This window comes from Aulonocara sp. 'chitande type north' Nkhata Bay, linkage group LG8, assembly GCF_057382095.1.
Source record: "Aulonocara sp. 'chitande type north' Nkhata Bay isolate Kocher_YH1m ecotype deep benthic linkage group LG8, A_spYH_male_GT1.1, whole genome shotgun sequence".
NCBI lineage: Eukaryota > Metazoa > Chordata > Actinopteri > Cichliformes > Cichlidae > Aulonocara > Aulonocara sp. 'chitande type north' Nkhata Bay.
Genome location: NC_141351.1, coordinates 5240572 through 5253182, shown reverse-complemented (window position 1 = coordinate 5253182; position 12611 = coordinate 5240572). Strand labels below are relative to the sequence as shown.

At 42.8% G+C, this 12611-nt stretch overlaps 1 protein-coding gene across 3 annotated transcripts; it reads left to right on the top strand.

The window, feature by feature from the left end:
- The first annotated feature begins 1218 nt into the window (after nt 1-1218).
- Nucleotides 1219-8787, top strand: csnk1e (casein kinase 1, epsilon). Of its 3 annotated transcripts, none has more exons than XM_086302888.1 (11): nt 1219-1503; nt 2799-2896; nt 2986-3096; nt 3496-3644; nt 3901-4129; nt 4326-4496; nt 4610-4758; nt 4839-5037; nt 5127-5272; nt 6346-6411; nt 7499-8787. In XM_086302888.1, exons 2-10 carry the CDS (start codon nt 2821-2823, stop codon nt 6376-6378), a joined length of 1263 nt encoding a protein of 420 aa, XP_086159014.1. In that variant the 5' UTR covers nt 1219-1503; nt 2799-2820; the 3' UTR covers nt 6379-6411; nt 7499-8787. The 3 variants fall into 3 exon arrangements, with proteins under 3 accessions (XP_086159014.1, XP_086159011.1, XP_086159013.1); XM_086302885.1 differs by having other exon boundaries at nt 1220-1503; nt 7496-8787; XM_086302887.1 differs by lacking the exon at nt 1219-1503 and adding an exon at nt 1658-1747 and having other exon boundaries at nt 7496-8787.
- Nucleotides 8788-12611: the final 3824 nt, after the last annotated feature.

The following is a 12611-nucleotide window of genomic DNA, read 5'->3' as shown; positions in this document are numbered from 1 at the left end:
GATTTGTCAGCTGCATATCCACGATTTCCCGTCACCTTCCAAAGATGCTCCGTTGGATTGAAATCTGGTGAGTGGAGTACAGTCAACCAAATTGGTTAGAGGTGATCTGATGTGGTGCCTTATCCTGCTGGAAGTAGCCATCAGAAGATGGGTACACTGTAGATGGACACCACACCAGTGTGATCCACTGATACAAGCCAAAATGGGTTGATTCTTTCATGTTGTTTACACTAAACTGACTCTCATGTCTGAATGTTGAAGCAGAAATTGAGACTCACAACACCAGCTGTTTTCCAGTCTTTAGTTGTCCAGCTCTGATCGATCCCCTAGTCTTCCTGTTCCTAACTGACAGGAGTGGTACCTGGCGTGGTCTTTTGTGTGTATGTGTATTGCGCATTCAGAGATGCATGCATAGCATATGGTTATTTGAAATCTTTCTGCCTACCTTTGAGCTCAAAGTCTAGCCATTCTACCCTGACATCAACACAACATTGTCATCTAGAGAACTGCTGCTCGCTGGATATTTTCTTTTTTTCAGACCATGCTCTGTAAACCCTAGAGATCAGCAGTTTCTGAAACGCTCTGACCATCTTGCACCAAAGTCACTTTAACCTCCATCCTAATCCTCAGTTTAAAATTCAGCATGTCTTCATGACTAAATGCATTGACCTGCTGTCATTATTAGTTATTTGTGCTAACTGACAGGTGTACCTAATAAAGTACACATCTGACTTTCAATCATTAATTATTTACCTTTTATTTGGGCGGGTAAAATTGTGGGATCACAGAGCGAATGAGCAACTTAATATGCAAAAACATTTAATGGGAACACAAATAAAAAAATAAATAAATAGGATAATTAATAGAAAACTGAATAATAGAAGTAACGGAAACGATATTTTATTATTAAGTTTTAATATTTTAATTTTTTTATTTATTTATTTATTTTTTAATCCTGGCAGCTTCGGTCCTCCATACACAGGCACATAGCTTACTCCAGCAGACGCAGGGCGGTGATCATCTTATACTTCTCTATTGTGCTTTAATTTTAGAGTCTGCTGAGAGCGAGGGGAGATCAGAGTGCAGCTGGTGGCATCAGGGCGCTTCATTCATGCCTGCAAGCAGCAGCTCTCAGCAGCCCTGCTGCTTTAAGACAATCCGGGCATCTCTGCAAGCCTGTGCATGACATCATTGATATTGTCAATGGTGTAGAGTGAGGGAGGGCTGGGTGTGAGGGGGAGACGGAGAGGAGCAGCCAAAGGAGAGAGGAAGAGGAGGACCTCGGTGTCTAGTTTCAGATTTTTTTTCCATTAAATAAACGTGACTCCACGGAGATTCCTCTAGTCGCATCTCCACCTCCGGGTCGTCTCGGATTAGCTGGTAATTTTTTGGTCGACACTTCGGGTTTGGGTCACGCATCTCCGAGGCTATGAGCCGTCCGAAGCCGCATCGGTACGTCGCTGTCCAGGGTCCTGAGTGAGACGACGGACGACCACGAAGCCGGTGAGAAGGTGCAGGGATGGTGGTGAGGGTTTTCGGGGGGTGGGTGTATGTTGGCTGGCGAAGATGTCTGTGTGTGTGAGAGAGAGCGAGAGAGACGTGGAGGGGGGAGGGCTTGGGTTAGCCAAACAGAGTCCAGATAGTCGTGTTGGGGTGGGCGAGGGGGTGCGCTCGATCAGAGGTCCTGTGTGGAGGGTGCGGTTATGGGGAATTATTACCATATCTGATGGCCATCCAGACATGAACGGTATGTTGTTGTTTATTTATTTGTTTGTTTGGATTTGTGGGGTTTTTGGGGTTTTTGTGCATGCACGGCCTTCCTCATTTGCTTTGTGATATCTGGGGCAACAGCACGCTGGGTGAAAATACCACGTCTCGCCTGTTTTTGCAGTCTCTTGCTGCAATAGTGGGTCCCAGTTTTGTAACGCTGGCAGCACAGCAGCAGCAGCAGCAGCTCCTGGAAGGCTGAGAGAGAAAACGAGCTTGAGAAACCTGCTGGAAAGGGTTTGGCGGTGTGCAGCAGTGCACGGTGTGTATGTGGAGGTTCGTCTACAATGCAGTCAAGACTGAAAGGGGAAGGGGGGGCGACTTAGTCAGCGATTAATGCGATGTCAGGCTGGCTTGTAAAAGCGTAACCTTTGTCGAAAAGCCCCCTCCATCATCTCACACTTTCATGTCCTCATTTCAGGGCTGTGCACACAGTTAGGGCCAGGATGAGGAAAACATGACTCATTCAAATTTTGTGAGGGGATCCCGGTGAGAAATAGCAAGTTTATGCAAATCACTTGTACACAGGATCAAGACTCCTTTAAAGTGCTTTGGGAAGAGTGTGTGTGTGTGTGAGATTTCCCCCCCACCCCCTGCAGTTCTTAATAAATCATGTTACACAACTACAGGCTCTGTTCTTCTTCACTCTCACCTTGTTTTTTTTGCTCCATGCAGTTTATAAATACTTTATTGGCCTACATTGTTGCCTGGAATTTACTGTCAACCATCCTCGGCACACGTCAGGAGCAGGGGTGTTTCATTAGGTCGTGTCTCTTTGACGCTTTGGCCACATGTGTGCCACAGTTTCCCTCCTGGCTCCAGAGATTCAACTCGGGCTGCACTACGTCATTGTACTTTGCTCAGGCTTACAGTTCTGTTTCCCTTCACTGATACAGCAGCCTAAGGCCTAACCGCTTGTACTCTAAAGTCTGCAGTCTTTTCACCAGTGTCCTTTCACTCTATTGATCACCGGTGACTGATGACAGCTTTGTGCGTGTGTGTGTCTGTGTGATTCTGTCGAACCGTTCCAGCAAGTTGAAGAGCTCAGGAGCCATGGAGTTGAGGGTGGGGAACAAGTACCGCCTTGGGAGGAAGATAGGGAGTGGATCCTTTGGAGATATTTATCTCGGTGAGTATCTAAGCAAGTGCCAATTGCCATCAGTTTTGGGGTTTTGTAGACTTAAGTTCTTCTGATCTAACCTCTGTTTCTCTCATCAGGGTCAAACATTGCTACAGGAGAGGAAGTAGCCATTAAACTGGAATGTGTGAAGACCAAACATCCACAGCTCCACATCGAGAGCAAATTCTACAAAATGATGCAGGGTGGAGGTACAGAGAAATATTTCAGGGTCTCTTTGAAAGCTTTACTACCGGTCTGCTGAGATGTAGTAAATAGTTTTAGGGTCATTAAGGAGTATTTAGGGCTGCTGAGAGCTATCAACCATGATTGCAAAGAGATTATGGTGAATTTGAAAGACATTTCAGGGCACACAAAGGCATTGAAACTCAAGTTATCTTTGACTGAAATGCAATTAATGAGCATTTGAGTGTCTTTATGGTCACTAGGAGTAATGATCATCCTGCTGCACTAAGCTGGTGATAACACAGTGACGGACATAAGATAAATAACTTGAAGCTTTATTTATGTGCAGAGGTTGATATATGAGTGAGAATCTTTACTCCAAATGATTCGGTTTCCTAACATTTCTGCTCCTTCTCACACCACAGTGGGAATCCCGGCTATCAAGTGGTGTGGAGCGGAAGGCGACTACAACGTCATGGTGATGGAGCTGCTGGGTCCCAGTCTGGAGGACCTGTTCAACTTCTGCTCCCGCAAGTTCAGCCTGAAGACAGTCCTGCTGCTGGCAGACCAGATGGTGAGACCGACTGGCCACAAAAAGCCTAACAGCTCATCAGGGCTTCTTTTTTTCCACCTTGCACCCTATCATCTGTAGTAACTAATCACGTCAAGAGCTCAAATGAGAGCTTCTGTGTACTTTGTCAGAATTTCATACCATTTTTAAAACACTTCCTCAAGACTGAGACTCGTCCGTTTACCTTCATGAAAGGAAATTTTTGTTAACTGTGCCTCAGCATACAAGATAACTAGTGACCCCCTTTGTCTGTCTTCAGATCAGCAGAATCGAGTACATCCACTCCAAGAACTTTATCCACAGAGACGTGAAGCCCGATAACTTCCTGATGGGGCTCGGGAAGAAGGGAAACCTGGTCTACATCATCGATTTTGGCCTGGCCAAGAAATACCGTGACGCCCGGACACACCAGCACATCCCTTACCGTGAGAATAAAAACCTAACCGGCACCGCTCGCTACGCCTCCATTAACACCCATCTGGGCATCGGTAAGGCAGCGGAGACGGCCTGCGTATCTGTCTTGTTGTGTGTGTTCTGCGGACCCCAATATGATTTTTCTGATTCCTTTTTATTAATTGTGACATGATTCTCAGAGCTGTAGCTTTTTCCTTTCTTTCCCTACATTTCCTGCTGTTTCATTCTCTTCTCTCTTTTCGTCCCTTTGCTCCGTCTTTTTCTCCACAGAGCAGTCGAGACGTGATGACCTGGAGTCTCTGGGCTATGTTCTCATGTACTTCAACCTGGGCTCTCTGCCATGGCAAGGACTCAAGGCTGCCACCAAGCGGCAGAAGTATGAACGTATCAGTGAGAAGAAAATGTCCACCCCTATCGAGGTGCTGTGCAAAGGTTACCCATGTGAGTAGCTGTTAGAGTGGTGTTCTTGAGTGCAGTAAAGAGGTTTTTGCAGTTTTTCTGTCAGACTGTTCATCTGACTTTGCTCTAAATCTTCTGTCTCCTATGTTTCCCAGCTGAGTTCTCCACGTATCTGAACCTGTGTCGCTCCCTACGGTTTGATGACAAGCCAGACTACTCTTATCTAAGGCAGCTCTTCAGGAACCTTTTCCACCGACAAGGCTTCTCCTACGACTATGTCTTTGACTGGAACATGCTGAAGTTTGTGCGTGTCGCACTTGGACTTGGAAGATTTATCCCTTTTCTAGCAGACTTTCTCATCTATGCTATTCCTTTGTGTCTCAGGGGGCCGGCAGGACAACAGACGATGGCGAAAGGGAGAGGAGAGAGGGGAAAGATGGAGAGGAAAGACCAGGAGGAGGCCAAAGAGGAGCGGGAGGTCGAGCTTTGCCGCCGGGTCCAAACCCTTCTGCAGCCAACAGAGTGAGGAACGAGGCAGACGCTGCTCCTCCTAACCCAGCTACGCGTGGGGTCCAGCAGTCAGGTTAGGGTGTTGCTTTCTTCTGGGTGTTGGAGGGCAGCAGCAGAGTTCAGGTTTTCATTTTAAGTGTGTGTTTCTGTGTGCTCACACAGGTAATCGCTCTCCTCAGGCTGGGAGAGCAGAGCGAGCTGAGCGAGAGAGGAAGGTGGCCATGAGGCTTCATCGCGGGGCCCCGGCTAATGTCTCCTCCTCCGATCTCACTGCACGCCTCGACCAATCACGCATCACCACATCACAGGTAGGAAGATTAGCACTGTGTCTTTCTATACACTCAGGACTGGTGATGGATATTCAGACATCACCTCACATGCAGCAGATGGCTGCCCCTCCTCGAGCCTGGTTCTGCTGGAGGTTTCTTCCTGTTAAAAGGGAGTTTTTCATTCCCACTGTCACCAAGTGCTTTCTCATAAGGGGCGGTCTGATTGTTGGGGTTTTCTCTGTATTATTGTAGGGTTTATACCTCGTCATCTAAAGTGCTTTGAGCTGGCTGTTGTTGTGATTTGGTGCTATATAAATATAACTTAATACAGTAAACTAAGACAGCGAACCTTACATGTTATGCAGGCATGTTTAGCACACAGGAACTACAAGGAACTTTATGAAACTTGACCACAAATAATCTGCAGCAGGTGTCACTCTTTGCTCTTTTGAAACAATTTTTTTTCCTTATTTCTTCTTTTTGGTGGAGAAAGTGGATGAGAAGAGTTTGCACTAACTTAGATTACTGCATTTTCTCATTATACTTGGCACTCTGCTCTAACTAGTGATGCATATCTGAAATACTGGAAGCAGGAAAATAGTCATCATTAATCTACTTATAATTACCACCAAAACATGCATACGAAGAGTTTTTGTTACTGTGGAGCTTAAAGTCAAATATGATATGAAGGCAGACTAATTCTCCAAGGCCTTCCTTCAGTGCCTACATCCTGTAGCAGTGACAGCAGACAACCTGAATGACCACTCTGAGCTCTTTAAAGATTCTTACATGAACCAAACCTGAAATTCAAATGGATAAAATATGACTTTGTTCACTGACTGAATATTTTATAATGTACTTGCATATAAAACAAGGAACTTAATTGTCCAGACTATCCTATGATCTTGACAGGTAATAAGTAGGCACTTCAGGTTTTTTTCAGTGTCTGTCCTTTGTTTGCTGCAGTGAATAAAATGATCCAAACTCTATGAAGGCCGTCTGCTTAAATTAAACTCGAAGACGGCTCGCGTAGTTTAGGCGTAGAAAGTCTCTTTTCTTTATTTTTTAGCTTTTTCCTTGTTTTAATCATCTCGTTTTCCCTCCTTACTCAGGTCAGTGTGCCATTTGAACATCTGGCAAAGTGAGTTCCTTCTCCCTGGCCTGCAAGTCAGTGGCAGGTGAGGACATGTCTGACACATACTCACACAGACAGCGTTTCTTTTATTTAAAAAAAAAAAAATCCTTGCTTTTGAGCTGTACAAGCTCCCATCCCCATCAAAGGGATAGTGTAGTTTGAAAATAGATTGTCACGAGTCACCCTACACGCTCACACGGTACCAACTTGTCAAAAGAGTGCAGCCACACTGTAAAACGTACCCTGGTTTTCTGGTCTTCATTAAGATACAGGCAGGTGCTGCAGTATTCTCCCGAGCAATAGCTGTCACCACTAAGACACTATCAACAAAACATCAGCGCTGATATAGGAAGAGAAGAAGTCAAACCTGGAGTCAAAGACATTGCACAGTCTGTTGTTTTCTACCCCTGTGGAATCTGTCAATGAGCTTCTGCACTGATTTGGCATCAAAATAGCAGTAAAAACAGACACAGCTGTGCACTCCAAGTTAAAAATTGAAAGATGCATGACCAACCAGAATCAGCACAGACAATGTGACATCAGTTTCGTCACAGATTCGTCACACAGCACCATGCTACGGGGTGAACGGCAAGCATAAATGGGTGGATGGATGGAGTCGGCCACCTTCTGGTCAATTAAAAAGATTGCAGCTGTTGTTTTTTTTTAAACTAACTTCAGTTTTCAGTCCTGTAAACCAGATCCATCTTTTATATACAGTGTATGGGTGCAGCAGGGTGCAAGGGAAGTAGTAAAACTGCTCAGAGGGAAAAATGCACAAAGATGACACAAATAAATTTGATGACTTGTTTTATGGCACTGCTCTATGACATCCCAGTTGACTTTATAAATGCAGGAAAGGGTAACATAAGACATTTGTCATTAAATTTCTTTTAAAATTGAAATGCTGCAAAAGCAGACTTAATATATTTACTCTAAACAGAATTTAAGTAGTATTAATGGTAGCAGTAGCGCAGTACAACAGCACTTAGCAGGCATATAAACGGGTGGACTACAATTTGACTAAGGCTACAAAACAGAAGCAGCACAGAGTGATCAGCTGAAAATCTTCATCTTTTAAAGACTAACATTTTCCTGTTTTGTTCTTCTTTTTTTCTCTTGCGGTTCAGCAGCTGCAGGGTATCAAATACCCCTTACTTTTCAAATGGATGAATGAAAACATGAGTGTCTGCAGGAGGAGAAAGCATTACAGGCCCTTAAAGGGGGATCGATCGTCCGTGTGTCTGTCAGTATGCGGTGTGAGCATGCCCAGTGTTAAAGCTTGCTGAGATGATGGAAAACCAGTGGGACAGACGAACTCTAGCCTGGAACCGTTTGATACTGCTTTTCAGAGAGTGTTGCCGGACGGGGGTCGACTCGGTCAATTCAGAGGCTCAACTCAACTCGCATAAAATAAACCATCAAAGTGCACAAAATGGACTAAGTCAATTATTTTGTGGTTTACACCTGTGATAAAATCAACAACTATCAATCTGCTAATGTTTGAGAGCTACATCTGCTGCTTGTGGTATTCTTTATTATTAATAGATATCTTTAAAAAATAAAAAAAAGGAAACATGGAGACAAATGCAAAACAAAAGTGTATCCAGGCCTACGAGAGGCGAGCCAGGCGATTGCTTTAACGTGGACCACCGAGAGGAACAGAGGAAGGGGATAAATGGGAGCGAGGCTGCTTTTCGTCAGTAAACGTGTCTGTCTGTGTTATTGTCCTAATCGTTCGTTTTGCCTTCAGCTTTGCTTTAGAGAGCCAGAAGAAAGGAAAGCTAGTTGTGAGGAAGAGGGAGGCTGTAAAACCTGTTAGGAGTTCCTATTTTTCAGCACATTTGTTACAGTCTTACCTAAGGAAGACTGAAAACATTACTGAATGTGAAAAGTGCAAAAAGACTGCCACGAGCAGAGATCGGGATATAACGTGGATTGTATGATATGATGAAGCCTTAGTCCAGCTTGCAACTCCAGGCATGAAGAGACTCGAGAAAGTTGTAAGATCTTGGTGGTGAGCAAGTCTGGTGTTACATTTGTATTTGTCCCATTTTATATGACATGTAAAATGTGTACATACTTTTGCCAGAATGTGACAGATTGTTTAAAGACGGAGCTGGAGAGAAGAGTACCTCCTGACACACCTGGGACAGAAAGTGAAACTTTACCGGAAACCTTTAGAGTCTGCCTCGCGTTTGTTTTGGTTTGCACTGAGGCAGGCAATGACAGAAAGGTTCTTGTTATAATATAAAATGTACTCATCGGTATTTTAACCCAGGCCTGTCAGGATGGATGGAGGTCTCTGATTAGAGGATGATGACTGATGTCCTGTACATTTCTTTACCATGCTTCAACTTTATTAATATGATATTTGTGTATATTTTCTGATTCAATAAAAAATATACACACCTTATACAAACTTCTAATGATATCTTTCTCTTGATGGAAACATACTTAAATATTCATATTCATAACTGATCGCAGAATACAAATGCTGTACAAAAGTCTAAAGATTTCTTTAAAATTTACTTCCAGTGGTCTTAAGCAACAATTCTCCAGCCTTTCTGGAGGTCTTTCAAAGTTTTTCTTTGGACATTGGCTGCTTTTTCCCTCTTTTTCAGTTTAGTTCCTTTATCTGACCAGAGAAGTGTTATCTGTTTTTAAGCTACTTAATGCTGATACGTGAATCATTTAAGTATAAATTAGGCACAAGACTTGAACCAATTTGAAACTGGAATTTGAACTTGAAGAATACTCAAAACATGCCAAAGATAACACCGTTTGATAGGCATAAAATAGTATTTCTGCACGAATAAAGTGATTCCAGAAAACCTGTGTGTGGTGTACAATATTTAAATGCCATCTTTTTAAGAAATAGGAAAGAATATAGCAAAGACTTGACACAGAACCTGAGAGATCCATCTGGCCCTTCAGTTGATCCATCTGCTGTTCACTGAAGCCTCATCAGAAATGGTCTCAGTGGAAGGGTGGGTGTCGAGAAGTTGCTCTTAAGCAAGAGAAACAGGGAGAAAAAGACTGTTATTCCGGATTGCACAAAAATTGGAATGAAAATCAGTGGCAACAGGTCTGCCAAACAGTGTGGAACCAGAACAAAAGACAGCCAACATCATCCAAAGAACAGCTTTGAATGTGATGATTTGTAGCTACTCGGGTTGGTTGCTACAATGCCTGAGAGGAAAATCCCAGTTTTGGAGAGGCTGGTAAGTTTAAAGTTGTCCTGCCATCTGGGTGGGGACCTGTTGTTATTTGCTTCACCAGGTCCTCATGGAGTGCAGTTAGCATCATTAGCTAGTAAGCCTGGATCATGTCAGGTCTGGGTGCTGTCCAGCTCTGTGACTCGTCTTTGAATGTCTGCTTTTGTGATGTTGACTGGCTCTTTTTTGTCGTGGTCTGCTCTCAGGGCCAATTATTTATTTATTTGATGCGTCTTTCTTTGAGATGCCCTTTCAATATTACTCTAGGGCAGGGGTGTCCAACTCCAGGCCTCAAGGGCCGGTGTCCTACATTTTTTAGATCTCACCCTGGGTCTACGCACCTGAATCAAATGATTAGTTCATAACAGGAGAACTTCAAGACATGTTGAGGAGGTAATTTAGCCATTTAAATCAGCTGCGTTGGATCAAGGACACATCTAAAACCTGCAGGACACCGGCCCTTGAGGCCTGGAGTTGGACACTACTACTCTAGGGGGTTCTGTCCTTCCAGCTGGGACTACACCCTGGATGTGTCTTTGGAGAACAGGACATTTATTCTTTTGGGCTCTGCTTCTCTGATTTATTTTTCATAGAGCCAGAGCTATAGGCCATTTCTAGTGGCTCAGTTTTGGACATCTTGTTGTACTTCTTATCCATCTAAGCCCTGTCTCTTTTTTTTTTTTTTTTTTTTATTAATATTTTTGGATGGACAGAAACATTAATAAATAAATATACAACTGCAATAATCATACTGTCAGTTCTCTGTCCATTTCTAAACAAACAAACAAACTAAGACAAGCAAACAAACAACACACCAAAAAAAAAAAAAAAAAAAAAAAAAAAAAAAAAAAAAAAAAAAAATTACATAAATAAATAAATAAATAAAATAAATAAAACCCAGGAGAAACAAAATAATACACCGCCTCCTGGAGAACATCAGCAAAAACAAAAACGAATAAGGGTAAAACCCCCTGGTGCAAAAAAAAAAAAAAAAAAAAAAAAAAAAAAAAAAAAAGACAACAACCAAAATACCAATGACACATGAAATATCCCTCTAAGAGACCATTTATCATAATGTCTAAGAGACATTGTCAATGTACCGCAAAAAGGGACCCCAGACCTGCTCAAAAATATCTTCTCTTCCCTTCATTCTATACATAACCCGTTCATATGATGCCATCCTAGACATTTGTTCGGTCCATTCCTTGAAAGAACAGGGGCTGGATGACTTCCAATGCCTAAGAATTACCCTGCAACCAGTTATAAAAGCCAGACGCATCCACAATCTCTGTTTTTTTGAGAGAATGTTATCGTCAGGTAGTAGGCCCAGGACGCATATAGCTGGAGATTTAGAAAGATTAAGTTTAAAAATATCATTCACCAAGTTGATGATCCCATCCCACAAATAATCATTTTTCCGACATGTATACAACATATGAACTAGAGTCCCGACTTCCTGCTGACATTTCCAACAAATGTCCTTATCTGCGAGCTTCAACCTGACTAATTTACTGGGTGTCCAATAGTTTCTGTGAAGCAACTTATACTGGATAAGTTGAGACTGTGTTTCAGGTGAGCAGACATACCATGATGAGATCAGCATCATCTAAGCCCTGTCTCTTGTAAGACCTTTCGGCACCGCTTGTGCCCAGCTAACATCCTCCCGGGTTTCCAGGCTTACAAAAGACCAAAATAATCCACAGAGTGCTGACTTTCGTGGACTCTCCTCCATAGCCACCTGGTCATTTTTTTGGAGGTGAAGGCTGTAAAAGTTAAGCACCCATGACATCACCAGAGGCTCTTTGGAACACTGTCGAATCATGTTGGGATAACACAGGTTGTCAGCTTCTACATAAAGTTATTATTAAAACAAAAGGAAAGTGTACCAGACAATAAATATCACGTTTTTTTGTAGCTAATATTATCACTCGTTTCTATTCAACATGACAGATGTCCCCTATGGTCTTAGACGTTTGAACAACACTGTTTATATTGTCTCTTATAAAATGATTCAGAGCTGGAGCCTATTCCAGCTGTCACTTGGAGAGAGGCATGGTACAGAGTTCTGGGCCTCTCTAGTTCTGGGTCTTTGATTGTTTTGGACCTGTGCATCTTGCTTGTTTACTGTTTTGAGGGTTTTTAGCTTTTCCTTTTTTGTGTCTTGTCCTTAGTGTCTCCTGTGGAAGTCTTCCTCATCTCAGTTATGTCTCCCTTACTTGTTTCCATGCTCTTCTCTCTGTGTTTCATCCTTAATTGTCTCCCCAGTCTGTCATGTATATCCATGTTTGTGTAGCTCCGTCTAAATGTCAAGCTTGCGTGAAAATTAAGCATGCTAGCCCCACATCAACACTTACTGGCCCCTTCTTTTTGCTCTACTTCCAGGTCTAATTCTTAGCTTTTGTACTCATTTCATAATAAAGAAGACAGGAATTACTGTAGACGAAAAGTAATGTTGGCAGTCAAAATAAACTTGAGGACTTCAGCCAGACCTTCTGTGTTACCAAATGAATGTTGTTAAAATTCCCAAATTCCCAGGCCTTGATAATGAAGGTCTATGACGGGGTGTCAAATGTGGAAATAATAACCTGTAGGGTGCCATTTTGAAAATATTTGTTTATTTATTGAACTTTTTTTTTTTGATTATATTAATGGTACTGCGATGAAAGTGTTTTTTAATAACTGCTAACTGGTGCACTTAAATGGTAACTCACTAGCCATTACTAATGCAGTTAGTTAGACGTGTGCTTTTTCTGCTATGAAAAGCCGACAAAGGTCTGAAAAAGTAAAATAAAGGCGTTACACAGTATCCGTTTCCCACACATCGACTACACAGTTTGGACAGGAAGTTGTAAACGAATAATGAATCATTCACTGAATTTGCGGGAGCACCTTTGTTTGTGCAGCACCCACACTCTCACTGCTGCTGGTCTCTGGACCGCGCAAGCTCAGTGTTAAGTAGGCAGACCGCGCCCCTTTCCGGGTAATTAAAAGGTAGGTGATTGGCTGCGTTGGCTCGTCCTCGCGGAGT

What these genes read in the sequence shown, in the direction of transcription:
- csnk1e (XM_086302888.1), top strand. Translation starts at nt 2,821, where the DNA reads ATGGAGTTGAGGGTGGGGAACAAGTACCGCCTTGGGAGGAAGATAGGG. An exon ending in CTTTGGAGATATTTATCTCG is followed by an intron (nt 2,897 to 2,985) that starts GTGAGTATCTAA and finishes TTCTCTCATCAG; the next exon opens with GGTCAAACATTGCTACAGGA. An exon ending in GCGTGGGGTCCAGCAGTCAG is followed by an intron (nt 5,038 to 5,126) that starts GTTAGGGTGTTG and finishes GTGCTCACACAG; the next exon opens with GTAATCGCTCTCCTCAGGCT.